This window comes from Phasianus colchicus, chromosome 5 (genome assembly GCF_987193195.1).
Source record: "Phasianus colchicus chromosome 5, bPhaCol1.hap1.1, whole genome shotgun sequence".
Lineage (NCBI taxonomy): Eukaryota > Metazoa > Chordata > Aves > Galliformes > Phasianidae > Phasianus > Phasianus colchicus.
Window position 1 is genome coordinate 24955090 of NC_143440.1, and position 27169 is coordinate 24982258.

General features: G+C 55.1%; 2 protein-coding genes across 7 annotated transcripts; one reads left to right on the forward strand and one right to left on the reverse strand.

The window, feature by feature from the left end:
• Nucleotides 1-590: 590 nt before the first annotated feature.
• LARGE2 (LARGE xylosyl- and glucuronyltransferase 2) lies at nucleotides 591-20877 on the reverse strand. Of its 5 annotated transcripts, none has more exons than XM_031593477.2 (16): nucleotides 20695-20877; nucleotides 16006-16165; nucleotides 6430-6602; nucleotides 5871-6127; nucleotides 5685-5767; nucleotides 5291-5414; nucleotides 4889-5060; nucleotides 4622-4726; nucleotides 4293-4405; nucleotides 4058-4183; nucleotides 3692-3847; nucleotides 3412-3575; nucleotides 2846-3124; nucleotides 2409-2555; nucleotides 2085-2280; nucleotides 591-2007 (listed from the first exon to the last, which is right to left on the reverse strand). In XM_031593477.2, exons 3-16 carry the CDS (start codon nucleotides 6527-6529, stop codon nucleotides 1810-1812), a joined length of 2220 nt encoding a protein of 739 aa, XP_031449337.2. In that variant the 5' UTR covers nucleotides 6530-6602; nucleotides 16006-16165; nucleotides 20695-20877; the 3' UTR covers nucleotides 591-1809. The 5 variants fall into 5 exon arrangements, with proteins under 5 accessions (XP_031449337.2, XP_031449339.2, XP_031449336.2 ...); XM_031593479.2 differs by lacking the exon at nucleotides 20695-20877 and adding an exon at nucleotides 20441-20518 and having other exon boundaries at nucleotides 3412-3569; XM_031593476.2 differs by lacking the exon at nucleotides 20695-20877 and adding an exon at nucleotides 20441-20518.
• Nucleotides 20536-26246, forward strand: PEX16 (peroxisomal biogenesis factor 16). Of its 2 annotated transcripts, none has more exons than XR_016466852.1 (11): nucleotides 20536-20704; nucleotides 20796-20831; nucleotides 20917-20993; nucleotides 22078-22211; nucleotides 22504-22610; nucleotides 22874-22954; nucleotides 23379-23531; nucleotides 23890-23962; nucleotides 24233-24456; nucleotides 24562-24626; nucleotides 25737-25805. XR_016466852.1 is itself a non-coding variant. In XM_031593490.2 (11 exons), the coding sequence occupies exons 1-11, from the start codon at nucleotides 20563-20565 to the stop codon at nucleotides 25793-25795; spliced, it is 1047 nt and encodes a 348-aa protein (XP_031449350.2). In that variant the 5' UTR covers nucleotides 20536-20562; the 3' UTR covers nucleotides 25796-26246. The 2 variants fall into 2 exon arrangements, 1 of the variants encoding a protein (XP_031449350.2); XM_031593490.2 differs by having other exon boundaries at nucleotides 24233-24352; nucleotides 25737-26246.
• Nucleotides 26247-27169: the final 923 nt, after the last annotated feature.

The window sequence follows — 27169 nt, forward strand, 5'->3', positions numbered from 1 at the left end:
ATGGCTCCCAGCAGAGAGCAGGCCGAGCAGGACAGGTAAGGTGCTGTCTGGATCTGATCTGAACCTGTACTGCTGCTTCAGGCTGGTGATAACAGAAAGCTCTGGCATTATAAACAAATGCTGTCTGCTACGGGACATACTGATGCAGTCATGCCTTTTGCTGCACTAATGACAAGCAATGGCCTTCCAGCCTGTTCCCAAAGCCAACAACTTGCTCCCAGCCTGCTGCCACCCCATCCAGCCCTGCAGAGGCTGGGCTTCCTGTTCCAGGCCCAGGAGCCGAGTCCTTACCAGCTGTGCTCCCACCAGCACCATGAAGCCAGAGCTCTTTGTTGAGGTCCCAGTGCCCATCCAGGACTCAGCCATGTGCTGCAGGGAGCACACAGCCATGCTATGAAGCCACAGACCAGCCCACGATTTGGCTGCACCATCATGGAGGCTGCCAGCCCACAGCAGTATCCACCACCAGCCCATGTCAGGGCTCACCCACTGAGCAGTGACACCAAGATGACTTCCACCAGCCTGCTCCCTCGTGCTTGTGCAGGCTCACTGCAGAAAGCATTAATAACCACGTAGTTCTAACAAGGATATGAAAAAGAATAAAAAAGCTTTAATTTAAAAGTTAAATTAAAAAGAGAGAATAAGCAAGAGGCGCTTGTGCCCTTTCCAGACAATTTGTATGGCTCCTCCTGGCCGTTCCCACCACGGACGGAAATCTTCACACCTGCACAGCTCTAGCTCTTGCAGACCAGAATAATGCTAAGAGAACAGCATAGGTTGCAGCAGCCCCAGGCCTGGAGCTGCTCCAGTGCCAGCAGCAAAATCATCCAGGTGCAAGAAAGGCTTAAAAAAAAAAACCAAAAAACCACCATGATACCCTAACCACTGAATTTTTATGAGAAAAGTATAAATAATTTAAATAGCATGAGGAAAGCAACACATCCTCTGTGCTCCAGTGTGTGACAGCTGCAGAGCAGAGCCAGCCACGCTGCTCCCACTGCAGGGACCACAGTACTCAGCTACAGCCTCCCTGGGGTCAGTCCCACCATCCCTGATTGTTGGTGGCAGTCCTGGCACTGCCAGAAGTCAGGGAGGCACTGGGGGTCCCTGCCATGAATTCTTCCACAGGAGCACAGACCCCCTGTGAAGCTATCCCACCCACTACAACGGCAGAAGGATTGTACCAAGCACCAGACTGCTTTCACTTATAGCTGGGCCATCCCAGGAGAGACTCTGCATCCACGTGGATGGGGAGCCAGCCTTGGTCCAGGGTTAAGCCGGGACTCCACAGCTCCTAGTGATCTCTGGCCTCAGCTCCTAGAGCATCAGGAGGCCTCTTCTGAGGCCTTGCTCCACAAATGATGCAAGTGGATGGTCCACATAGCCATCTCCACTCGCCAAGGCTCCAGGGATGTGCAGAGGATTGCAAACTGGGACTACAGAGAGGAGCAGAGCAGGGAAAAGTGCAGCTCTAGGGCCTCTCGAGGCCAGGCCCCGGGCTGAGGTGAGCTAACAAAGGCTTTGAATTGATATCTGCTAGAACTAGGGATGGGAAGACCAGTCCCCTGGCACAGTGGAAGCTCCCCTGAAACACAGGAATGATCTGAACAAACCCTGGGCCACAATGCAGCAGCTCAACTCACAGACGCTGCCTGATCTCACAGCTGGCATCCTCCCTCTTATCTACAGACATCCCATTGCGAGTCAGATCCCTTGGGCAAGGCTACGAGATGAGCTGGGGCAGGAGGAGGCCCTGCACCCTCCCTTCTCTGCCTGCTACCAGCACCCTGCACCCACTGTCCCCAGGTGTCATAGGTTCCTCTCGGCGGTGAGGTATTTGAGTGCAGCAGCCCCGTATCTCCGCGACAGGTCCTGGTGGAATTCCTCCCGCAGCGTTTGTAGGCAGCCCCGGTACCCAGCGTTCAGGCGAAACTTGGAGATGTCGAAGCTGGGAGTGTGGGGCATGTGGATCATGAAGGCATTGGGCAGTACCAGCAGCTCGTACTCCTGGGGACAGAGTGGCAACTGTCACCATCAGCACCGCTACCAACACCTCACTGCCCGGCCATGGCCCCGGCACCCACCTGCGCATCCAGCTCCATGATGTGGGACACCTTGTTCCAGCCGAAGCCCACGAACCGCTGATCGTACTTTGGGCAGTCTCGCCTCACTACAACGTAAGGCTCAAAGTCTGGCTGCCACGCCACACGGTACGGTACAGTGGCTGTTCGCCACTTGGCATAGTCAGTTGGGGCATGGCCTTTTGGCCACACGTGGTACCTGTGAGGAGAGATGGAAGTGAGACACCAGGAAAAGTGGCCGCACTGTGGCCCCAAGGCGCAAGGGTACCAGACTGGCTTCTGCTGGGTGTGGCAGCCTTTGGGGTGGCAGGGAGCTCCAGGGCCTACCTGAAGGTGTAGAGGGAGCCCATGTCCAGCATGGAGAGCAGTTCTGCTTTGGATTTGGGGAAGGTCAGGCGGTAGTGCAGGGTCTCAAATGCCGGCACTATGAGAGCTGCCTTCCTGTGAGGCAACTCCAGCTGCTGGATGGAGTTCCTACAGAGATAGAAAGGGTGTGAGGCCTCTGTGCCCATGAGCTGTGAATACAGCCCTGTTCCTAATTCCCCTTCATCAGCCCCACCAGCCCCCCCACAGCTCCATAAAAGGATTAATGCATTTAGACACCAAGCAGTGCTGCCGTACAGGAGCTTATGAGGCCTCACAGCCACTTCTCCTTCCTGATCCACTGCCGTCTGATAAAAGCAAGGACAGAAGATTGAGCAGAAAACAACCAATTTCTACACATAAAAAACAGCTGCCTGGGGCATGTCCTGCAAACTCCTTACCTGAGGTAATCGTAGAGGCCATACATAGGCAGGAAGTCAATGTCAGTCAGAAAGACGTATGGCGTCTGTGTGTTGGCCAAGGCCACGTTGCGCAGGAGGTTGATAGGGTAGAACTGCCCCTCCTTGTAGACGATGTGGTAGGCGACATTGCGGCGGGCACTCAGCACCTCTGAGGCCTGGGCATAGCGCAGGAACTGCTGGGCCTCTGCGTCCGACATGTACAGCGCCAGGCTGATGGGGCCAGCCCAGTGTTTGCAGATGGCCTCCAACATCTGCAGCCTGCAGAGCAGAGAGCATTGTGTGAGTGAGAGTCCTGCCTTGTGGGAACCTGGTCAGACCCAGAACTAAGGGCTGTCAGAAAGCTGCAAGCCATCCAAGCCCAGTTCAGGACAGAGTGGAGGGAATTAGTGCTCCCAACACAGGCTACTTGCTGCTCTTTGCTGCATTGCTCTGGTGTGAGGGTGAGCAGCCCATGTTACAGATCCCATGTAGCTCCTGAGTAGTAAAGTCACCCCAGAAGCAGTGGAGGGGGAGCCCAATCACCCATCAACCCCACCGGTAAGTACCTGTCCATGGACAGCTGGGCCACGAGGGTGACATCGGTGGGGTTGGGAAGGGCCAGGAACTCGTACTGCAGGAAGAACAGGTGGACGCGGTGCTGCGTGAGGTGCTGCCGGCGGAAATCATAGCAGGGATCATCCTCGTCCAGCTCCTCGAGTGCCTGCTGCAGCTGCAACACCGCAAAGGTGAGGCACAGCAGGAGACCCAGAGGGGAGCACGGGGAGCTGCCGGCATCTCTGCCTGTCCCGTGCCCTAGGCCAGGGACAGAGCTGCAGTCAGCCTCACCTGGTCACTGGGTGGGCTGGGGAGACTGGCACAGCCAAAGAGCTCCCTGCGCAGCAGGTTCCCATCGTACTCCAGGAAGGTCAGGTAGAGGTTGCGGAAGAACTCCACATGCTTGTTCTTCACCCGCAGCTTCTTGGGCGAGTTCCAGTGGATTACCTGGGATATGCAATGGCATATCATGCTGCAGAGGGGAAGTCAGCAGCACCCAATACTCCCTAGAGCCCCCAAACACCACTGTTGACTGCCCAAGACCTCTGGATCCTGCACCCTGTCTCCTACATGGCAGAAGCATCTAGTAGGAAGAGCACAGGGCTCCTCATGGGAGAACCTGTGATTCTGCTTCACAGGCCACAAAAATCTACCCACCTTGAGATCTGAGACCTCGGTGTAGCACAGCTCTGAGCGGGTATGATCAGAGAGCTGCACATTCCAGAAGCACGGGAGCCGATACACCAGGGCTGGGTTCTGCTTGATCACTGCATTAAAGATGTCCTAGGAGAGAGAATGGTGAGTGCAGAGGAGGATAAAGAGGACAGTATGGCCCCCATATGACAGCACTGCTATGGGAACAGAGCAGGGCTGGCCACCCTGGAGGCCTTACCTGATCAGCCAGGGAGGTGGAAAGCATGCTCATGAGCTCCCGCTCCGCTGTCAGCCGCCACATCTGCTCCCAGCCCAGGCGACGCAGACGGTCCAGCAAGAGCAGGATCACCCCTGGGAGCCAGGAAAGAGGATGCTAGGTCCACCAGTGGAGCACAGCAGCCTGCATGCCTCCAGCCTCTGGGACATGCCACTTCTGTGCACATAATCTCCAGGATGCTGTAGCAGATCCACATGCCCATGTCAGCCTCCCCAGTCTCCCCACACACACACTGCCCCAGCTGGGTGTTCCGTCAGAGCGTAGGAGCCACCTCAGCAGCTCTCACTCACCTGTGTTGAAGCCACGTCCCAGTGCTGGCCATGGTTTGTGGTTCTTCCAGAGGTTGCCCAAATACCAGTCGCTTTGGTTCTCCACCAGCCCAATCACCTGCTTTTCTGAGGAAAGAGAGGGACATACATGTGGCCCACACCTCTACAAGTTTGGAAGGTGCAAGTAAACCCTCTACATTAGTGCTGAAGCTGATGGGGACCACCATGCTGATGTGGCAGCAGGCCCTGTCAGAGCTCCAGCGGGTCCCAAAGGCTCCCCATCCTCACCAGAGAACTTCCCGAAGACAGCCCAGAGCTCAGCAATGTCAGTAGCGAAGGTGATGTCAGTGTCCAAGACGATGACCTTGGAGAGGTTGGAGGGCAGCGCCTTGGTGAGCGTCAGCTTCATCAGCCCGTAGATGCCAGAGTAGTGCTTGTTGGGGATCCACGACACCTCTGGCTGCAAGGTGACATGGCCTCAGGGCTGGGCATGGGTGGGCCCTTCCGGCCTGGGCAGGAGAGCCATGTTTCTCATACAGAGGAGGCCAGCAGAGGGACACAACAGGGTTGGGGAACCAGGAAAAAGCATTAATTATCTCCCTCCCACTCTCTCTGCCACTCCCCTGGGACCCTGCAAGCACCCAGCTGGGATAGAAAATGAGGAGAATGCAGAGAGGGAAGAGTGCCTGCCTTCAAATCATCGGCGTTGTAGAAACTGACGTGGATGGAAGGCACCATCCAGGACTGGAAGAGCGTCTGGAGGATCTGGTGGGCCACCGAATCCGTGATGAAGTGAAAGTGGAGGGGGTTTTTCCTGCCAAGGGCAACGCAGCAGCACTCAGCACCACAGCAGGAGGAAAAAGACATGGTCCTCATCTCTCCCACCATGGCAGAGGACAGACATCAAGCACATGGAGAAAAATCACACATCTGGGGGTGGAATACAACTATCCTCTTTAAGTCTCAGAAATGACACAGGAGGCAGAGAGAGGACTTAGAGCCTCTCTCCTCCAGCACTGCCTTCCTTATAGCATATCTGGGAACCCCAAACCATCAGGCCTCTGGCACAGCACATCCCTGTTACCTGTGGAAGAGGATGGATTTCACCAGGGTGACCACATCCCGGCTGGCGTTGTGTCCAGCACACACAATTGCAACGTGCAGGAGCTGCCCAGAGACAAACATTGCTCTTTTGAGACTGGCTTCTTCCTGCAAAGGACAGTCAGAGGCCCAGATCCCTCTGAGCAGCCCTTTTGGCTGTGCCACCCACCTCACACTTGTGCACCATCCGCTGCTTGGGGCAGGCCGTGCGGTTGTTCCTCTCACCTCCAAGGGGGGGCCCATCCTCGGCAGAGGCCCCCCACTGTGGGATGCCATCGCTGCCCTCCACCTGCACCTGGCCAAGCTGCATGCGGAGCTGCTGGTTTTCCTCCTCCACCCGGCGCACCTGTGAGGCCAGTGCCTCCCGCTCCACATCCCGACTCGGCTGCTCGCCCAGGCATGGCGGCAGCAGGAGAAAGCGGCCGTCTGCGGGGACATGGGGGGGACATGGAGTGGGACACGTGGGCATGGCAAGAGGACAGTTGTAAGCCAGAAGGGACAGTGTAGGGATGGGGGCAGAGCCCCAACCTGATCAGAGAGGTCCTAGGACACCCCCATGTGCCCAACATCACATCACATCTCTGCTCCAGCAGTCCCCAGGAAAACCCCTAGGGCTCTAAAGACCAGTACACACACAGCCATACAGCAGACCTCCCATGGCCTTGGCCTCTCCAGCACACTCTGTGCTGGGGACCTTCCGAGGAACTGAGGGAGAAAGATCCACTCACATTCAAGGCTGCCCACGAAGAGGTAGAGCCAGGAGAGAAGGACGGCAAGGGTGACGGTAGCGAGCAGCAGCTTCAGCTTGACACGCCAGGAGCACAACATGATGGGCTGGAGGGAGCGGGTGCCAAGGATCAGGTGGGCAGGCCCAGTCTGGCTAGCCCCAGCATCCTAGAGCCTGGAAGGACAGGGAAGCAGGGAGCAGGGTCACCAACAGTCCTTGGCATCCTCCGGGTGTAAGATCCCTGGTTCTGGACTGCTTCCCAGTGCCTGCCCTTGGGAGGGAGAGCAGAGCCCTCCCCCACTGCACTTGAGGCAAAGCCTGAAGGACATGGCTGGGCTGGGCAAGCTGTGCTGCCAGGAAGCTCAGCCCATGCTGAGATAAGCGAGGAGCCCCAGCCCAGCCCACTGGCTGCCTTCCCAGCCCTCCTGCCAGCAGGGGCATGGGGAACTCCAGCGGCATCCCTTGTCCCCTCCCAAGATCCCAGCAGATCAAACACCTCCACTTTCTCCTCAGGCTGAATGCAGCTACCTGCCCTGGTGAAGTCTGGTGTCACACTAGAAAGATCCCAAGTAGTCTGGAGCATCAGCTTAAAGGAACACACGGCCTGGGGGTGGATGAAGCAGAGGGGACTTGGGCACGCTGCTCTCACCACTCTGAGATGCTGCTCCATGGCACCACACTATTTGCTTTGTCCCCACATCCCAGCCCAATGGGGGAAGCACTGCTGTGCCCACGCAGGCAGCTGGAGGCACCTGCAGGGCTCCTGCCCTCCAAAGCCATTTTTTTTACATAGGAAGAAAAAGGGGAAGAAACCCCCGTGTCACCTCCCAGGTCAAACGCAGGGACAGAAAGATGGCCTCAAGATCATTGCCCTGTGACCTCCCTCAGAAGCCAGGTGAATGGGGCAGACAAAGGTCCCACAAAGCAAGAAACCACCAATCTCCCCTCATCCCCCGCCTGGCCCAGCATCTGAAGGTGCCACAAAAGCCCGCGCTGCCTCTCGGATGAATGGGCCGGATTAGGGCCTCTTCCACTCCCCTCCCTCCTTGCACTCCAGAGCCCATTGATGTGCAGATACCAGAGGGCCTCTGGATGAGGCAGGCAGCCTGGGAGGACATCCCCTGGGTGAGGGGATGGGGTACCAATGCTCCCAGGCAGGAACCGCTCCCACGAGCATGGTGGGAGCTGAGGCACCAAGTGGGCACAGGTCCCTTCACCCTGCAGGACCTTGGTGAGAAACTTCAGCATTTCCTAGGGCTTTGCACACTGCCGCCAGTTCATGACCTGTCCTACAGACCCATCTCCACCACCGCACCTGCGCACCAGGGGACCCTCAAACTTTGTGCTGGGCTCACTACACAAAAGGGAGAGTGAAGAGAGCAGAAGGAGACCAGCAGGCACTGAGCTGTCCAAAAAAACAACCGATGGGAAAGAGACCTCCGTGCCAACAAAGAAGGGACAGTCCCACTGCTCCCAGTTGTCCCATGGCCTCTGCCCCACTTGCCTGCAGCGCTGGGGACCCTCCCCAGTAGGGAATGGTACTCTCCACATATAAGCACATGGGTGGCACAGCAGTTTCAGGGAACACAATGGGGCTAGGACAGCAGCAGGCCCGGGGCAGAGATGCTGAAGAGGCCCTAAGAAGCCTACACTCTGCAGCACTCCCAGCCCCTCCCTCCCCTCATGTCCCCTCACCTGCCCCAGGCAGCAATTCCCTTACCTGCCTTCCCCTTCTCCTGCCAGTGCCTCCCAAGCGGCTCTCAGCCTGCTGCCGCACTCCCTTCTGGCCCTGCCTTTCCCAATCCTCCCTTTACTCCTCCCTTTCAGATCTGACACTTCCCCCCCCAGCTCCTCCCGCTCTCAAACCCGATCTCCCCCCACCCGCACACCCAGCCCTGGCCCCCCTTTCGGAGGAGGAAAGAACAAACAAAACCAGATTAAATTCACTTGCTGCTCAAGAGCCCCCCGCACTGGAGCACTGAGCTGCCCTAAGTCAGGCAGGAGAAACCAGCCTCCTGCCCTGCAACTCCCTGCCTGATCCCAGGCCCCACATAACCCTCTTCAGCCAAGATAAAGACAGTGTTAGAGTTAGGTGCCCCATAACCAACTGCTTTCTCTTCTCCCAGGGCAGGTGCAGGGCACTTTGCCATTCTTGGGAGAGCTGGAAGACAGCTCTGAGCTGTGCTGCCCACACGGGGAGGCATAAGTGTGGGATGTGGGTTGCTCAGCTGCCTTCCTGATGACTCGGAGAACAGAGATTGCAGGCACTCAGGGCTGCAGGTGCTATGTGGAAAGGCTGCAGGTGCAGGAAGGAAACAGAGCTGCCCACCCATGGCTCAGGAGCAGAGTAGGCCTCCAGCCCCAGCAGCCTGGGAGCGCAGCACCCCGTAGAAGTGGCAGCAGCAGCAGGAGCGGGAGGCAGGGCTGGGAATGCTAACTATGCAGAGATTGCCTCTACCTGCAGCTCCCCTGTGCCTGGCCCCAGGGCTGGGAAAGGCAGCTCCTTCCCCTGGGACAGAGCAGATGGAGGAGCTCCTGCCCTCTGCTCCCACCATGCAGGGAGCAGGCACAGCAGGGTGGCAGCATGGAGGGATTGGGATGCAACTGTCTGCATAGCAAAGGAATCGAAACCTAAATTGTCCTCCACCCCATCAGCTGCAGTAGCAGGCATGGGCCTGCCTTATGAAGATGGAGCAGGGCTGGGGAGGCCTGGTCCCCACCCAGGTAGTGCAGAAATCACTGCCCCAGGAGATGCTTTCACCTCCTGCTCGGGCTCATGCTTGTCTTTGCAGAGCTCCAGGCAGAACAGGCAGTTAATGAATAGCACCTTAACAGCACCTTCCTGCCCAACCTGGCCCCAGCAGCAAGAGGAAACCCCCATGGGCCCCGCTCCACTGAGCCAGCTGTACCCTCCGCGGGAACCCTCCCTTCACTCCCCAGCAGAGCTCAGCCCCAGGGCCTGCCTGCCCCATGCTATCCATCACGTAGGAACTTTAGGGCTGCGGGGGAGTGGGGGGGTGGCAAGCAGGAAGGTAATTACACAGCCTCTCCTCCCCCACACAGTAGGGAGAGCAAAGCACAAAGCAGCTCCCAGCCGAGCGCCACGCTGGGAACCAGTGGCCATGGCATCATGTGAGCATAAACTGTATGGAGGACCCTGCCCATGGTGTGGACCATGCACTGGTCTGCAATGCAGAGTTCTCACCTTCCCCACGCTTGTCCCCAGCCTCCCTCACTCAGACTCCCTGCTCACACCAGATGAGCACTGCCCATGGTAAGACGAACAGTTTCCCACTAGCACTGTTCTCCATTTCCAACGCCAGCACAAGGATGAGGGGCAAAATGCTGGCTACAGCAGGTTGCCCTCCTCCCTCCCCCATGCCTCTCACAGGAGCAGGGCAGCTCCAGAAGGGATGGGGACACACACAGGACGAAGGGGCTCAAGGTCCCCCCAAGGCCAGTCTGTTGCTGCAGTAGGGGTCACCTCAACTCCACCTCCTGCAGTGACACAAGGGTCACAGCCAGATGACATGGAGCAGCAGGCCAGCTGCACTAACAGGGCTCCAGGCCCAACACGGAGTCAGAGGCTGCCAACCTGCAGCCAGGCCTGGGCAGAGACCTCAGCCACCACCACTAGGAAGGGTGGAGAAGAAAGCCACACGTGCCTGCCTGACCTCTGAGGAGTCAGCAGCAGCACCTGCCCACCATGCCCCCAGGCTGCCTGCAGCCCCACGGTGCCCTTGTGCTGGCTCAGCCCAGCCAGCCTTTGCTCTCCCTGACTCCCTGCTCCCCATCAGGTGAGGAGTTAATGTTTAGGGAGTGCTAGCACAGGTCATGTGAAAGACCAAGGCTCACCTTTCCCCAGCACTAGCAAAACTGCTGGGCCAGTCCCAGCAGAGAGACAGAGACAAAAAAAGTCTCTGAGGAGAGGCAACGGGACAATTTATTTTGCTCCTTTGAGAAAAAAGAGGGGACAGGTGGGCTCCTTGTTCAGCAGATCACTGCTCTGCAGCACCCAGCTGCAATCAATCAGAGGTCATCTCCCTTCACATCTCCAAGATGCCTCCTCCATGCGACGAGGGCCGCACCAGCTGGCAGATACCACACAGGCAGCTGAGAGCGGAGCAGCTGCAGGAATGTACAGAGGCGGAAAGGAATTTGGCCAGGAAAGCAGGATTAAAGCCCCATGCTCCGGATTACCACCCCACCCCTCCTTCTCCCAGTCTTATGATAAGTGAAACTGAAGTGAGAATTTCACCTCCACATCTCCTTGGGAAGAACAACCTGTGGCAAAGCAATCACCATATTCCAGAGATGGGATCAAGCCACAGGGTGAGACACCAGAATATGAGCTGTAAAACAAGAACATGCGGTTGCCATCCCTTCACATCCACCAAGCTATGGAGAAAGCTCTGACAAAGACTAGCATCTCCTTGCTTCAGCTGTGCCTCAGTTGTGCCTCATTCCTGTGTATTTTATTCCACGAAGGTCATACAGAAAAAGCCACTGTCTTGTGACAGAAGAGCACACCACTCAGGAAACAGGAGCTGACAGCCCCCAAAGGGTGTTAGCTGAAGCTCCCAGTTTGGCCAAAGCAGGGAGTTTCATCACCAGACTATTTCCTTTTCTCTCCCAGAGCACAAGGAAACCAACAAGTCCAGACTGAGCCTGACACAGGCACATGCCTCACTGCTTACCTTTCCACATCCGAGGCCCAAGAACACATCAGGGAACAATTCCTGCTGGCAGGAACACTGATCATGAGGCTCTGCTAGACACAGCTTGCTCTAGCTGAGCACACAGCCAGGCTCCTACCCACAGCTGGGCACCAGGTTCTGCTACATGATCTGTGGGGCAAGCACAGGGAGCCAGGAGTCGCAGCACCATGCGAGCAGCGTGCAGGAAGCTTAGGTTTGCCAGACGTCCCACAGTGTTTGCAAGCCATGCAGGTGCATTTCACCACCACCCTCAGGCAAGGCATGATAGGGCCACCCAGCCCAGTCAGCAATGTGCTCTCACTCCTCTTAAGCCTGTGGAGAGGCTGGAAGGACCCAGCTGGCAACAGCCTTCAGCCACACCTGGGTTGCATGCCTCTGCACATGCTGCATTTGTCCCTCTGTGCAGCAAGGGAATCAGCAGGACACAGAGGCCTGCATCGCATCATCATGTGCTCTCCTGGCCAACACAGCTAGGAGGAGAGGAACCAAGCCTGGATTCTGTGCAGCAGTACAGCAGGGGACAAAAGGATCCTGTATGCTTCTTGAAACAGAAGAGGAACAGCATTTGGGCTGATCTCCAACTCCCATCTCTCCATTGGGATCAGGTTTCTAATATCTGCATTTTGCTGATGACTGTGCTGCAGCTAATGGCCAGCTCTGAATGCACGAGGTTCACTGTGTCCCTGTCTCCGGACACTGAAATCTGCTCACTAGGCCATTTCCTGATTCCTCTGGCTCTTCTAACTGCTGCAGGCATGCAGCAAACAGCAGCAGTTCTTGGGGGTAAGAGCTGAGAAGCAACAGCAGGGTCAGCAGTCAGGAGCTCCGGCTTCTATCTAAGTCTGCCTTAGCAAGCCATCTTCTAGCAGTGCCCGTGCTGGAGCATATAGCGGTCACCACATCCCACAAAGCAAAGGGATGAGAATGTCACTGCGCATAGCAATGCCTCAAACTTCCAGCTAGCAGAGTGCGACCCACCCCCATTCACCAAGGTAGGGACTGGCAGATGTCCTCCCATGCAAAACATCCCTCCTCCCCACCAACCCTGGGTAGATGCCAGGGGCACAACTCTGAGCCAGGCCCCAGGTGCCTAGGGTATCTCACTCCAGCAGAGCTGGGTGAGTGTTTATGGCTGAATAGTTATTGATTGAGAACTGAAATTTCCAGACAGCTCTGAAGTATTGGCTACTTCATGACAAGTTTTGGACAAGAACAAAATGCTTTGCTTTCCAAGCAAAAAGTCTCACTTTGCATTGTTTTGCTTGCAATTGAGCTCTGTTACATTTAAAAGATAAAAATGTCTCTCAAACTGGGTTGTGGTTCCTCTCATTTTCTTCCAGCCTTTCATTTTGGGCACTGAAGCAATGAATTATTTGCTCAGCTCTGCTCTCCAGACAAGCTGAGAGCAACAGAAACCAAAGGGATGCAGGAGCTGTGCTTAAGCAGCAGCACTAAGGAGGGTGCTAATGCTCAGACCTCAGATTGAGCTCTCTCAAGACCAGCAAGCACTCATGGGGCCCTGTACAAGGGATGGCCAAGTACAACAGAGAAGAGGCATCCTCTTGTCCTAGCAGGCAGCAGTTCAGAGTAGCCAAGGCACACCACTGGCTGAAAGACAAATGCAACGCTTCTTGCACAAGCTGCTCTCCAGACCTTGGCCAGTACACTAAGGTCCCTCACTGGGGCTGCTCTTCTGAACACCTCCTGCAGTGCCAAAATCCATTCCACCAGGCACTTGAAAGCATGTCAGAGGAAAGCAAGGGCAGACCCTTTGCATCCCATTTGAAAAGGGATGACAGCACAAAGGAGGCTGACACTCGTCACAAGGCAGAGCTGCTCACAGCTGGCACCTTCCACCAGGGACTGGCCCAAACTGGGAGCTGTGCTCCAACAGCCACTCCTACATCTTCACTCAGGGCTATTCGTGGCATTGATGCCCTCAGTGCCCAAGGAGGGCTGAAAGTAGAGCTTCCCACATAAGAATGGAACAACTGCACTATAAATAGAAAATGAGGATGGCTCAGGGCAGACTCTGCCCTGCCTTGAGGGAGGCTGTTAAAAACCCAAGCAGCAATACTGCCATCCAGTCAGAGTACCCTGGGCATTTTATAGCCCTGAAGTGATACCTGAGCTACAGACATGCACTGCAAATTAGCTCTGACACTGCAGAAGTATTGCTGTTGGTTGGTCTGAGAGTTAGCAAACTCAGCTGCAAACAAAACCTACATGGGAGCATTTTGCAAACTGGACACAAGGAAGCAACTGATAGGGGCAAAACGATGGGAAGTGAATCCCAAGAAGGTGGTTCCTGAAGGAAAGGGGAGACAAAAATGCCCCTGAAACCTAAACTCTATGCTGACCCTCACCATTACTCCTCCCCATCTTATCCTGCTGCTAACTCTGTTCCCACCCCCAGGATTTCCTCGCACTGCTGAGCTAAGTCCTGAACTTTCACAGCAAAGGACAAAGGCCGGGAAGAAAACACATGCCTCGACTCAACCAAGTGGCAGATGAGTGGTTCAGGACAAAAGCTCAAGTCTTCCACAATCCACCAGAACCTCTTCAACACCCAGCCCACAACAAGAGTGGGACAGACCTCAGCCCACCAGGTGACCATCAGGGTCAAATTTGGAAATAAGAGTGCCGGACTGACAACAGGGAACATGGAGAGAGGTGTACGCACAGAAGGAAAGCAGTAGACTCAGACTGATTCATTCAGTGTATAAACACACAAGAACACACGTGTACAGGGAAGCAGTTGCTTTTTCTGCCAGGAAGTGTTGTCAGTGGTTCTCCCCCCCCCCCCCCCCCCCCCCCCCTTCCTCCCTATCAGGACAGGAAGATAGCACTCAAAAATAAATTAAAGAAAGATTTCTGTGGTCAGCGGTGAAACATCCTGGCAGAACTGTTTCGGTGGACAAACAGCAAGCAGGGAAATCACAGCTCCTGCTTCACTGCTCCCAGAACACCCGAAATAGCCAAGGCACAAGAAGTGAGAACAGCCAGTGCTGACTACAAACCCACCCTGAGGACTGCAGAAGCCCACAGCTCAATTCCCTCCTGCTTCCTTTCTCCCCCTTCTTCCTCCCATGCTCCAAGCAGGAGGAGAGGTAGAGGCCTTGAGTTTGGCTGGGTTTCCACTTTGGGGAAGGAACTCAATAACTGATTGGATAGGACGTGAGCACCCGTTGAGGAAAAGGATTAGTAACCTCCTAATCTGTACATTTTGGAGTCTAAGCATTTTACTCTGCTCTCTAATTAAACCACAGAGCACAGAGATTGCCAGAAGGGAAAGAACAAGAAGGAAGGAGGAAAAGGAACAGAGGCTGTGGCTAAAATGCTGTTCCTTGCAGCTTTCATGCAAGATGGGCTACGTGGGGGTCATTCATGAGGATGTATTTTACCTCAAGGATTTAAACGCCAAGGCTGCTTCACATCCTGCTGCTTCCCATGAGCCAAGCCGTAGTGAGAGTGAGGGCAAGGGGAAGAGGAAACCTGTACTGTGTCCTACAGATGGCAAAGGTGGGAGTGAGGGCCAGTAAGGCAAGGTGAAACTGCACCTAAGGGAGACCAGCCTGGCTGACCAGGACTCACCTCTGAGTCCCTGCCTCCTGGGAAGCCCTACAAGTGCCAAGACACGTTTGTCTCTACTTCCCAGACCTGGCTGCACAGAAGTTCCTTGTTCAGGCACTTATCTGGTTCCATGCTGGGAGGGGCTGATGTCTTGCTGCCCTGGCACTCATACAGCACACACAGCTCTGTGCTGGGCTCATTAGGAGCTACCTAGCAGAGTAACTTTGGCACAGGTAAAGAGGGAAACCTTTCTAACACAGCCCATGACAAAGCAGTCTGAACACTGTTCCCTTCAGGTTCTATCAAGGCCCCCATGTCTAGACTGAGAGAAGGTGGTAGGCCCAAGCCTCGTTCCTTACTGGTGGCCCTTCAGCACATAACAGGGACAGCCTCAGAAGGAAAACCAGCAGGCAGGAGGGTCAGAAGAGCTTTGGGCTGCAGCTCACAACTGCTCCCAGCACTGTGGGCAAGGCAGCTGGTGGCATGGCTGGGAACAGGAAAGGTCTCACCTCCTGAAATGCTCTGCCTCCCGCTCTGCCCCACCAGACAAGGGAGAACAGGGGCAGCCTGTCAGTCCCACATCCCTCTCTTCCCTCACTCCTATTCTTTGGAATTCCTCTCTTCTGTTTGCTTTGTTTCAGCCCTCAATGAACAGGAAGAAAAGGGAAGGAGCCTTGACAAATCCGATCAAGGCGCAGACATGCTGAGGCCCCCTCCCGCTGGCATACCAAGCCCTGCACTAATGAGGGATGGAGGAGAGGCAGTGACTGAGAACAGTGGCCCCACAGAAACACTTGGGGTAGGGGCAGAGGGAAAAGAAGCTATTAGAGCAGAATATCAGCACAAGCTCTCAGCCATCAGAAGAGCGTCATCCCATTTCCCATGGCTCAGAGAGCTTCTTCCAGCTCCTCAGCCCCAGTCCCTGACTGCCCACCACGTAAGAAACAAGCAATAGACCACTCTAGTTTTTGGTGAAGAAGATACTGATGCATATATTCAAGGAAAGTTGAACTGAGATAGCAATAGAGATGGAAACACACTTCTTTCTACAGATTCATGCAGGAATCTGGTCTTTCCCTGCAGAGAGCTTACCTACAGAAGCTTACAAGTGCCAGCACTGTTACAGGACCTCCCCCACACGTCCTCAACACTCACACATTTGAACAGGGAAGAAGCCTGTAGTGCCACACAATTGCCCCCAGTTTACCATACTGAGCACAGAACCATTGAGACAGGAGGAAAGTAAGCACATGTAACTCATCTACTCAGCAAGCAAGATTACTAACCTTTGGAAGCTTCAGCGTTGTAGGGGTACCTGGCAATAGCTGAAGAAGCTGGCAGGGTGCAGTGGCAGCTGTGAGAACCACCCTCTAAGCAGGGATTCCCATCTCGAGGTGCACAGAGCACATCCCAACTCTGCTTGATGGTTTTGCACCTTGCTGTCACCTGAAAACCAGAAGTCACATGAAGAATTACTGGACAGAAGAGCTATGGCAGCAGGCCTTTGCACAGCCAGAAGCATTATAAACCAGCAGCAGCACCATCCCACGCTTTCATTCTGCCCCTTTTCCCCAGCTTGCTACCCAGCATAGCTCAGTGCTATTTGAGGCTACCCAACCAGCCCCTGGGAAATGATCCATGTGCTGCATGTTCCTAGACCCAGAGCACTTCTGCATCCCGTAGCACATGCCCCACCCACACAAGAGCCATACCCAGAAGTGCTGGCAGAGCGACCACGCTCCATTACAACACGTGTGAGTCCTCACACCAACTCTTTAGCAGGAGTTGGGAGAGGAACACAAGTCCCCTGGCTCCCTCTCAAACGAGAGCAGCAGCAAGTGTTGAGCTTGTACGGCAGTGAGGAGATTAACTATCACGTTCAGTAACCTGAGCACTGAAACATACCCTCAAGCAGTTTGGGTCAGGAGTCAGTCCAGACAAGCACACAGCCCAGAGACAAGAAAAAGACAGAGAGGGGGACAGAGAGAGCCACTTAAACCACGGGGAGCAGAGCAGCCCACATACACCCCTCTGGCTCTCATGGGGCTGGGCACATGCACCCTTTACCTGCCACAGCAGATGAACAAGCATCAAGCCATGGTAAAACTTACCAACACATCTTCCTGGTTTATCTGACCTGCTTTCTGCTTCACAAAGCAACAGATAAATGAGAGTGTAGTGTACAGCTCCCACTGCACCCCTCTAATCTCAGCAAGATCCCGTACCACAGCACACAGGGAACAAGACACACAACATCAGTCTGAAAAATGGCCAGTAGCACTGTAAATCTCACAACAGCCTCTACCTAAGCAGTAAAACCAAGTAACTCTGGTGAAGAAACACAGCACCAGTGCTCAGCAAAACCCTCCTGCAGCAACAAAGCCTCATAATACCTCTGCTCTGCAAGTCTCAAACAGTATCAGCAGCTAAGAGCCAAGCCTCAGGCACCCACCTGGAAGAAGTAGCAGAAGCTGCTGGGAACAAAGCCGTGTAGTTCCAACAGCTGCGAGCTGGGCAACCAAAGGCACCTTCAGCAGAGGTGATTGCAAGCAGGGAGAGCTGGGCACGTGTCTGCCAAGCAAGCTGGATCCTCCCAGCCCCACCACCAAGAGCAAACTCCCCGTACAGGTGTGGCAATGCCAGACAGATGAGGTGGAGCCCAGAGTGGCCACTGCTCAGCCAGGAATGGCCCTACAGCAGCACCGCTGCCTAAAGTTCCCAAAGCCATCCCAGTTTCCCCCCTCAAACATCCCATTAACCCAGGCCACCAGAGAACTACAGGTCCTGAAGTTTTTTCCAGCTGCATCACAGGGTTATTAAAAGATACTGCCTCTTGCTCTCAGCCTTTAGCACAGGCTGATTTGGGACACAATGGGAGAGACTGCACATTGCTGATGAATCAGAGCAGGGAGTTATCCAAGCAGCAGCCCAGGGCTCTAAATGGCTTTCTGGAAGAGGCATCTGGAAGCAGGAGGCAGCCATGATCTCACAGCAAGGCTGTGTGCACATTGCCAGGCATGTTGTTCCTCCTGGGAAGCCAAGAAGAGGTGCCAAGTCTCAGCTAAGCTGGGAAGGGCAGCAGCACCATGATAGGGAATAGCAAGAAAATGCCTCCAAGTTAGAAGGCTCACTTAACCCCCCCCTTTCAGCTTGGCTGATTTGGGTTTTTCTTTCCAGTGGACCACCATTAACACTCTGGGAACACAGAGACCACACCACTACCATCTCTGCTGGTGCAGCTCTTTGGTCCCCGGCAGGCTGTAAGGGAGCAGGGGGCAAGCAGCAACGCCACCCCCAGAGTCTGCTGCAGTTCCCTGCACACCTCCTCATTTGGGCAGGGACTGGAGGCTCTTCTGAAAGGTGCCCCCACAGAGATGCTATGAGTGCATCAAGCCTTCCATTCTCGTCCAGGGCTCATATGTCAGGGACCAAAATAATCTCTGGAAATGAATCCCCACAAGACATTTGGAGCCAGCCACAACTTATCCCCAGCCATCCCAGAGGGCTGATGAGCTCACTCAAAAGCAAATCAAACAGAATCACAGCATGAGAGCTGAGTGGGGCTGGAAAGGCATGCAGGGGAGACTGGGCCAGAAGGGCCACCGCACACTAGGGTGAAAAGGATCCATGTCCCAAACTTCATGCTGCCAGGCTCCTTCCCTGCTGGTGGGAGTGCAGCAGGAAGACATGGCTGGGAAGAACACTGACTTCTGCCAGGTACCAACCTCCCAAGGCACGACAAAGCATCAGTGCATTAAATCTATTCTGCCTTATCCTGTGTCCCAGCTCCAGTTCTGGGGAGTGCTGTCTCAGCCCCACAGCAATGCTTTGCCTGGGGTCAGCTGCCCCAGAAGTGATGCAGTCTGGCAGCTCTGAGCCAAGAGCAAACTGCTGGCAGTCAAGCAAGCTGGACTTCAGCATGGCCCCCGCTGATGAGCTGGCAAAGCATGTGCTTTTTGGGTTTGCTTCTTTTCCTGCCATTACTGCTGAGCCTGCATCCCTCGTCATTGGAGCATAGGAACCATTTGGCCTCAGTCAGAGGATTTCCAGTAAGCACCAACTTCTGTCACTCCAACCAACAGTAAGTGCAAGAAGAGAGCTGCTCAGAGATCCTTCCTGGTAGTCAGGGCAGAAACTGCTCCTTAACCCATGCTTTCACCTTCTGCCCCCACAAGGGATGTTATAAACCAAAGCAATTTAAATCATTCCCAATCTCATGGGCTCTCAGCAGCTCCTCCTGCAGTGAGTGCTCCCTTGCAGCTTATTTACCATAAAAAGGCACCACGATGGTACTCCAACCGTACTCCAAATTCGCTCACTGCAGGAGGGAGACAGAAAGGCAGACAGGACAAGCAGGGGTGGGGCAGGGAGTAAATCCTCTGCCAAGGAGCCTCTCACTCAGGATGAGCTACTCTATCTGGTGCCACCATTCAGAGTGGCTCAAGGACACTGTGCATCAGGCTTCACCTCTGGCTGTGGACAAGGTGCCTCCAGCAGACTCCTCAGCAGCTGGCTCTCAAGTTGCTGTCTGGAAGGGCCAGATCGTCTCCTTAAAGGAGAGCAGCCCCAGCAGTCTGCACTGGATATTCCCCCAGAGTCATCATCAGCATGTAGTGACTGCGGATGAGCTGTCCCCCAACCTGTCACAGGCTCTGAGTGCCACTTCACTCCACCTTGACACTCATGCCAGCATCTCCACTGCTGCATTTCAGAGCAGCCCCAGGTAGCGCTGCATGTGAGCTGAAAGTTGGGTCTAATCCATGCAATTCCGACTGAAGCGGTTTGCTTAGCGCCGGGCTGCTTGCCAGCAGTATCTTGTGCCCTTTTTGAACTCAGCCTGCTGGAAAACAAACCCTCAGGGGAAGGGGGGAGAAGCAGAGAGATCAGAGAGGATAAAGCGCCTGCCCGTGCAACGGCAACGCTCGCGGTGGAGGCTGCGGGCACACACTGCATCCATTGTGCAGAGGTAACCGGACAGCAGGAAGGAGGGGCAGCCCGGCAGGGCTCTGTTTGCTCCGGGGCGGCTGCAAGAGGCCATAAAACGCCCTCTTTACCCACACTGTGCACCTTCTGAAGTACCTGTGCCGGGCACAGGTCAGCGGGTCGCACAGCCTGGGCCACGCAGACTCAGCACGAGGCCAAGGAGCACCGGCCAGGCACAGATGGAGCACAGCAGGGAAGAGAACAGCTTCGGTCCCCCGTGCCGCAACAGGCTGCGGCCAGATGCACCCCGTACCTGAAGAACAGGGTTGGCACTTACACAAAGCCCACAGCGTGACCGCAGCCACGCGTAACCCTCACAGCCGCCCCGTGTGGCTGCAGGCTGGCCCTAACACGTCCCCCGGCTCCACGAGGGCAGGCACACGCATCAGGAAGGGAACACGAGGCTGCGGGGCACCCGTCCGCGCAGCACGGACCCCCGGGCAGCGCTCATCCGCCCCACAGCAGCCGGACGCCGCAGTTCCGACCCTCAGAAGCACGGGCTGCTGCCGCCTCCAGAAACAAGCCCCCGACAGGTGCCCAAAGACGGGCGAGCCGAGGCGCTCCCCGGGCACGGCTCCCAAAGGGGAACCGCCTTCCCGAGTTCCCGAGCCCGGCCGCGAACCGGAGCGCGTCCGTAAGATCCCTCCGGCAGGCCGGCCATCCGCCGGACCCCCGCCCCCCGGCGCTCCCCTTCCCGGCCGCAGCACCCAGCCCGCCGCCGCACGCCGCGCCCCGCACCTGCCGTGCCGCCGCCGCCGTGCCTTTAAACCCCCGCCCCGGCGCCCGTCGGCCGCGCAGAGCGGGGCGGGCCGCGCGTGCGCGGTGCGGCGGCGGCCGGAAGCGCGGGGCCGTGCGGAAGCATGGCGGCGGTGGCCCCGTCCCGCGGCGCGGTGCAGCGGCTGCGGCAGCTGTGCCAGCGCTACCAGGAGTACGTGCGGCGGCACCCGGCCGCCACCGCGCAGCTGGAGGGCACCGTGCGCGGCCTCTCCTACCTGCTGCCAGGTGCGGCTCGGCCCTCGCCCCGCGTCGGCGCCGCGTGCGGCCCAGCGGCGCCGCGTCACGGCCGCTTTCCTCTCCTCTCCTCTCCCCGCAGGTCGCTTCGCGGACGCCCACGAGCTGTCGGAGCTCGGTACGTAGGGCCCGGGGCGGCGGGGGGCCCGGTCCCGCGGCCGCCTGCGGCGCGCCCGTAACCCCGCGCCGTGTTCCCGCTGCAGTGTACTCCGCCTCCAACCTGCTGGTGCTGCTCAACGACTGGATCCTGCGCAAGGAGCTGCCCCGAGGCCTGCCGGGGGTAAGCGCGGGGGCAGGGCGCGCGGCCGCCGCCGTACGGCTGCTGAACGCGGGGCCGCCGGCCCGGAGCCGAGCGCTCCTGGGGTTCCGGGGATCGGGCCCCGACTCGCGCCGGGAACCGAGCCGCTCAGCGACCGCCGCCGTCTGCGGAGCGCCAAAGCTCCGACCGAGCCTTTCTTTCTTTGCCTGCGGTGTTGAGCAAAGCGAAGGTGAAAGCAGCTGGCTGCCGCCTCTTTCGCCACAGCCCCGGGCCGGCTCCCAGCCCTCAGTTAGACCCTTGGGGAAGGAGAAGGAGGGCTTCTCTTTTCCCAGACAGGCCTCTGCTGCACGCCTGCCCGCCCGCTGGGCCTGGATGTGGGTGGCTCAGTGTCAGCCCGTGCAGGCGGCCCTGGCCGGAACACGGGGTACGTGACAGCCATCTGAGCAGAAGACTCGCTTCCCTTGGTGATAAAAGCTGAGCATGGGGTGAGGTGAATTTCAGCTGTATCTTCTTTGTGGGTGCTTTTCAAGTAATACAGGTTGTACTTCACCGTGAACAGCGCCAGCGAGTTCTCTTGCTGAAAGAGTCCGGGCAGCTGTGGGCTTCATGTCTGGGATCCAGACTGATGCTATAAGTTTGTACTTGGCAGGCATTTGCTTCGGAGCAGCACTGGACCCTGTGCTCCAAGTGTACCCATCAGCTGTGCCTGGGGAAGAGGGTCATCAAGTGTCTCAGCTCTAGAATGAGGAGGAGGAAAGTTCTGCCTTTGGAGTTCAGGCACTGTACTGCTACCCAGGAGATTGCTAGCTGCTTCACTTGGGATAGAAAGCAAACTGGCATTCAGCTGTGATATCTTCCCCATTTATGGAGTTGCAGCTCCATATGGTATAGTGATATCCAGGTCTGCTCCTGCTCAGAAGTAGGGAAACAGGCCTACATGTGGGCTCTGGCCATAGGAGAGGGACCACTTCTTGTTTCGGAGGCTCTGACTTCCAGGGCCATCGCTCCTTTAGCTCCGAGAATCGCACCAGACTAGGCTGTGCATCTTTCCCTTTCAACTTGCAAGCAGAACCTCCATCCTGTCCCCCTTTCCTGTGTTTTGCAGTCACTGCCCCAGCAGAAGCTGCTGACCTGGCTGAGCGTGCTAGAATGTGTGGAGGTCTTTGCAGAGATGGGGACAGCCAGGGTGTGGGGGGAGATGGGCCGATGGACCATCATTGTCCTCATCCAGCTGGCTAAGTAAGTGCCGCAGGCGGTGGGGAAGGGGGCTGCATGTGCCTGGAAGGGCAACCTGGAGGGGTCTTGGCATTACCCCAGGAAAAATCCCAAGCAAGACTGAGTAGCCGGTCCCTGAGACTGGGGGAGTTTGGAGCCTTCTGCAGTGCGGGGTACTGTGCTGCAGAAGGGTGCCTCTCAACTCTTCCCTGAGTGGATCTGAGTGTTTCCCTTTTCTGGGAACGTCATCTTTCGGGCACAGCATAACCCAGCTCCACAGCTGGGTATTGAAGGCTTCCTGTGTGTCTGCCCACAGGGCCATCCTCCGCCTCCTGCTGCTGCTGTGGTATAAAGCTGGCATCCAGACATCTCCTCCCATAGTGCCGCTGAACAGGGAGCAGCAGCAGTCTCTCCACTCTGAAGGTGAGCTCTCAGTGCTGTCATTGGTTTGGGAAATACCGGCTGAATTGTGAATCAAGCTGCGAGTTCACTGCTCTGATGGTTCTAGGCAGTGCCAAGCAAATGTATCTCTTCACCCTCTGAGAGCTCTGTAATGCTAGCCCTTTCAGGATGGTACACTTTGAACTAGATCAAACTTTCAGTGCAGTCTTCTTGCTGACAATATAGAGACCAGGTTGAGATACATTCCATTGGAGCCTCACCCCTGTGGCTGTTTTCTCCTGCAGATGTGGAAGGCAGCTCCTCAGGGAAAGATCAGACCTATGTTGGTAGGCGTTCCAGCCGCGTTGTGAGATCTCTCCAAAATAGTAAGTAGCTGAGCCTGTTTTCTGTCTTTGTCTGAGCTGCTTCTGTTCTGTGCCCTTGATGTATGGTCTTGGGTGTGGGCAGTAAAGAGCAAAAAACCTGATCAGCTTGTATGGGGGTGTATCCTGCCAGTCACTGGGCCCCATGGGCGGGGGAATACTAAAGCCATGGGAATTCTCACACATGGTGCAAGACCAGTGGTAGTTCTGCTTTGAGAAACATGAATCTTAAGAGTATTTCTCCCTGCTGCCTCCCTTGTTCAGGCAAGCACTAAGGGTGCTGTTCAGCGGCAGCAACAAGGAAAGTGCAGCCATAGTCTTGCTGCTTGTGCTTCTCTTCCAGCTCACCTACTTCACGGTGCAGAGAGACATGAGTTGACTGTAGGGAGGTACACGTTGTGTGAGTGACCTGATGTGCTTGTTTCAGCTCCTTCCCTGCAGTCCAGGCACTGGGGATCCCCCCAGCAGAGGGAGGAGACACAGAGCCGAAGAGCAGAGGAGATGAACCAGCCTCCCACTCCTCTGGGTCTCCAAGAAACCATCGCAGAATCGATCTACCTTACTCGTCCTCTGCTCCACTGTATCCTGCCCTGGCTATGTGAGAGCACGCTCTGTACCCCGGGTGCCAGCAGAGGGTGCTATGGGCTCATCTGCTGAGCCCTGGTGTAGGATCACACCATACTCTTCTTCCTACTGCTGTTCTGCTTGTGCAAGGGCCTGGGAACTCCTCCATTGCATCTTGATGGCCAGCATCAGCCAGTTGAGCTATGTGCATGAGACCTCCAGCCCCTTCTGTGGAGCCCTCCAGCACTGTCCAAGAGCATTTTCTTCTGGGCTCTGTAGAGCTTTACTGGTATACCTAGCAAGCTGCTTGTCTGGCTCTATGCTTCTTGTTAGGCCTGTTTGGTTCTTTCTATTCCTTGACTGTGCATTCCTAGTACTGAGTTTGGGAGTGTGGGGACAGAGATCATGGAAACCCTGGCTCCTCTCAGCAGTCCTGGATATCTCGAGGTCAGTCTTTGTGAGTGGTTGCTGAAAAAATCACACTTTCCCTTGCTCCCCAATCCATGGCAGGCCCTACTGCCAGAAATGTGTGCAGGGGCTAGCCTTGTTTTTAACTGGGAGATGTACATATTTGGGTATTTTCTGCAACACAGTACTCTCTGTTCTGGTGCAGACTGCTCTGTAGGGACCTGAGGACAGAGAGCATTTAGAAACTCACTTTAATTTTCCTATCAGCTGCTGTTGCTGTAAGTTCACTTTCTGTTCCTCTCCTTCCAGTTTGAGTTTGCTGAGTGATCTGAAAGACCTGAACAGGAGAGAGCGAGCAGAGCTGAGGAGACGAACTATCCTACTGCTGTACTACCTGTTGAGATCTCCTTTCTATGACCGATACTCAGAGTAAGGGGCCCTGTTGGGCTTTTGCTGAGAATTTCCCTTTGAACAGAAATAGCATCAGGGGACTGGGTGAGCAGATCTGAAGAGGTCTGGGTGCCTGTGACCAGGTTAATACAAGCCCCTTGCCTAACTCCTGCTGTCACTGTTAACGTGTTCAATAGCTTGGACGGGAGATATCCCACTGGGCTCATTCATACTCTTTCCCTTACTAGGGCAAGGATCCTCTTCCTCCTGCGTTTGTTGGCTGATTATGTGCCTGGACTTGGCTTTGTCACACGTAAGTGGGACCCATTGCTCGTCCCTGTTTCTTGTAGATGAAGAAGAATCATGGGAGTTAAGCAGAATATTTGTTGAGGAGCCTCTGACCTGAAAAAGGGATTGGGATGTCCCTGGGATGGTTAGCTTCACTGTATCTTGTATTGGTGCTGGAGTTGCTTTAAGATGGACCAGAAAAATATTGCAGCCTGTGCTCAACCACAGTGGTAGACTTCTAGATTCTCTCACAGGCTGCAGAGGTTTGTCCCTGCCACCTAGGCCTGTTCCCTTGGGCTGCCTTCTGCAACTGTACTAATGCATCAGAGCCCTGCTTTGCAGAAATTGCTTCTGACCCTTTTCCTTGATCCCCAGTCTGCAATACAGATATGAGGGGTAGCTGTCTAGAAGTATTAACAGCCAGGAGCGTATTATAAAGCAAAAGCCCAAATCAGGTCTTTTTTCTCCTTGTCTTTCACACAAAGATCCCTTTTTTATGGGCCAGATTTTCACCTACCCCTCGTCCCTGATGATGTGAAACTGTTTCTGGAGTGAGTAGTTCATGGCAGTGATATGGAATTAGATTAGATTGTGGAACTGTCCTCTCTTTGAGGAAGGCACAAAGCTTGCTAACTCAGGAGCCTCTCCTCCAGTTAATGATTTCAGAGAGGCTTTGAAATGCAGGCTTTCTCTCTGCATTAAACCTTGTGCCAACATAAGCATATTTTACTATACAGCACTTGCTTTTGTGTTTGCACCTGCCCATTAGTGCTGAGCTGTCTCTCTTTGCTGTGTCCTCCTGACTCACTGTATGCAGATTTTTCCCTTGGTCACAGTCAAAGTCCCTTCCCACCAGAACCTGGGTGTGTCAGCACTGAGAGAGTGGTGTCCCACATCATGTCTGTGCTGACCATGTTTAATGCATTCCTTGGTCCTGCTCTAAACTCCAGCACTACATCCCAAAGTTGCCTCCCACCTTGGCAAAAATAACTATTCTGTTCGTGGGTTTCTTAGTTTTGAAAGTGGAGGTTTGGAACTGTTGGGTATCATAATGAGGAGAGGGTACTGGCACCATTTGCATACATCTTTTGATCTTTGCCTTTCTAACTGTGAGATATCTGTTCTCTCATTTCAGGGCCACTGATGGATTACTTGCCTGCCTGGCAGAAAATCTATTTCTATAACTGGGGCTGATGAGAAGATGATGATTTTTATTTGCTAAGATCAGGGATGGTTGTTTCTAAGGATGGCTGGGGGAAAGAAGGCATGTTGATTATATCTAATTTTCAGTTAAACCATCAATGAGAAGTTCCTGTTCTGCAGGGTGGGGAGGGGGGTGTAAATAATTTTTTAACAGATCTGGCTGTGAATGATGGACACTATGTGTGTGGAGAGACCTTGGACACCTCTTTCTCTATGAACTGCTGTGGCTGCAGTGATGGTGACGGGACAACCTTTTTTAAGCACTTGATTTTTCTCCTTTTGTATGGCTGCGCTATACTAAAGCCAGGCAGCATAGAGATTTTTGGAGAGCATAGTCTCCCACCTCGCTAAGACTGACCTGCAGCCTGCTTGTGTTGGCCATGCCTGGCCGATCTGCTTGGAGCGGGCTTGTCTGTCAAATAAACTGAATGGAAAGAACTGAGCTGAAGGAGCTCTTTTCCCTTGCTTACAAGGGATCCCCTTGAGTCTTTGATTTGGGTTGCCAACAGGTCTGTCTCTATCAGGAAAGAGCAGTTTTTGCAGTTGTCTAGCCTGGGATATACTGGTCCCATTTCTGTATTGTTCTTTAGAAGCCTTTTGCTCTGACCTATGTAGGGGCAGAGCCCTGCATGTTGCTTAGCTGATGGCTGTCTGTAACTCCAGGTGCCTGCCTGGTTCAGCCCCAAGTTTCCTGGGTTCATCTTGAGGCTGGGAGAGCTGCAGTTGGTAGGCTGCTTTGCTAGTACCCTATGCATACTAAACAGGATTGCAGAATGGCTGCCATCCAGTGCTTAGGGGCTTGGCCAAAGGCAGAGAAGAGAACTGAAGGATTAATTTGAGCAAATACTGCTGTGCAGCATTTAATAAAGGGTCAGGCTGAGGTTTGGACAGCTATGACCATATTCATTATCACCTCTGCTAATTTAAGACATCAGTTTAGCCGGTCAGCTGCTGTGCAGTCTCCCTCATCCAGAACAGGGCGTAGACAGCCCCTGGCACTGAGAGCAGCAGCCCACCTGTTGCCAGCCCTGTGCACGCAACTCTGGGAGCCAGAAACCTGCTAGTGGTGCCACCTGGTTCTGACCAATGGTGAGTTGGCCACATGGGTGACAGCAGTCCTACCTAAACCATCCTCAGTGGCCTCCCAGAATACAGGAATCACAGCTGTCTTACCTTAGGAGCCAAACTGGGGTAGGGGAAGGTACATCCCCTTATTAGGCCACAGCAGTAAAGGGACCCAGGGCTTGGCACTGCATGGCATCTGTGTTACCACCACATGGCAAAATGAAAGTCATGAGCTGAGTGAACTGTGCTCCATTCATTTGGGAATTTGAAAAGGAAGGAGTGGAAGAAGATAAAGCCCAG

Excerpts from the sequence above, each read along its gene's own strand:
- LARGE2 (XM_031593477.2), bottom strand. The coding sequence starts at position 6,529 with ATGTTGTGCTCCTGGCGTGTCAAGCTGAAGCTGCTGCTCGCTACCGTC. Across the intron at positions 4,406-4,621 it reads GGGACGTGGCTTCAACACAG|GGGTGATCCTGCTCTTGCTG; the intron begins GTGAGTGAGAGC and ends CCTGGCTCCCAG. Across the intron at positions 2,008-2,084 it reads TCATGGAGCTGGATGCGCAG|GAGTACGAGCTGCTGGTACT; the intron begins GTGGGTGCCGGG and ends CTCTGTCCCCAG.
- PEX16 (XM_031593490.2), top strand. The coding sequence starts at position 20,563 with ATGGCGGCGGTGGCCCCGTCCCGCGGCGCGGTGCAGCGGCTGCGGCAG. Across the intron at positions 22,611-22,873 it reads GCAGTCTCTCCACTCTGAAG|ATGTGGAAGGCAGCTCCTCA; the intron begins GTGAGCTCTCAG and ends TTTCTCCTGCAG. Across the intron at positions 23,963-24,232 it reads GCAGTCCTGGATATCTCGAG|TTTGAGTTTGCTGAGTGATC; the intron begins GTCAGTCTTTGT and ends CTCTCCTTCCAG.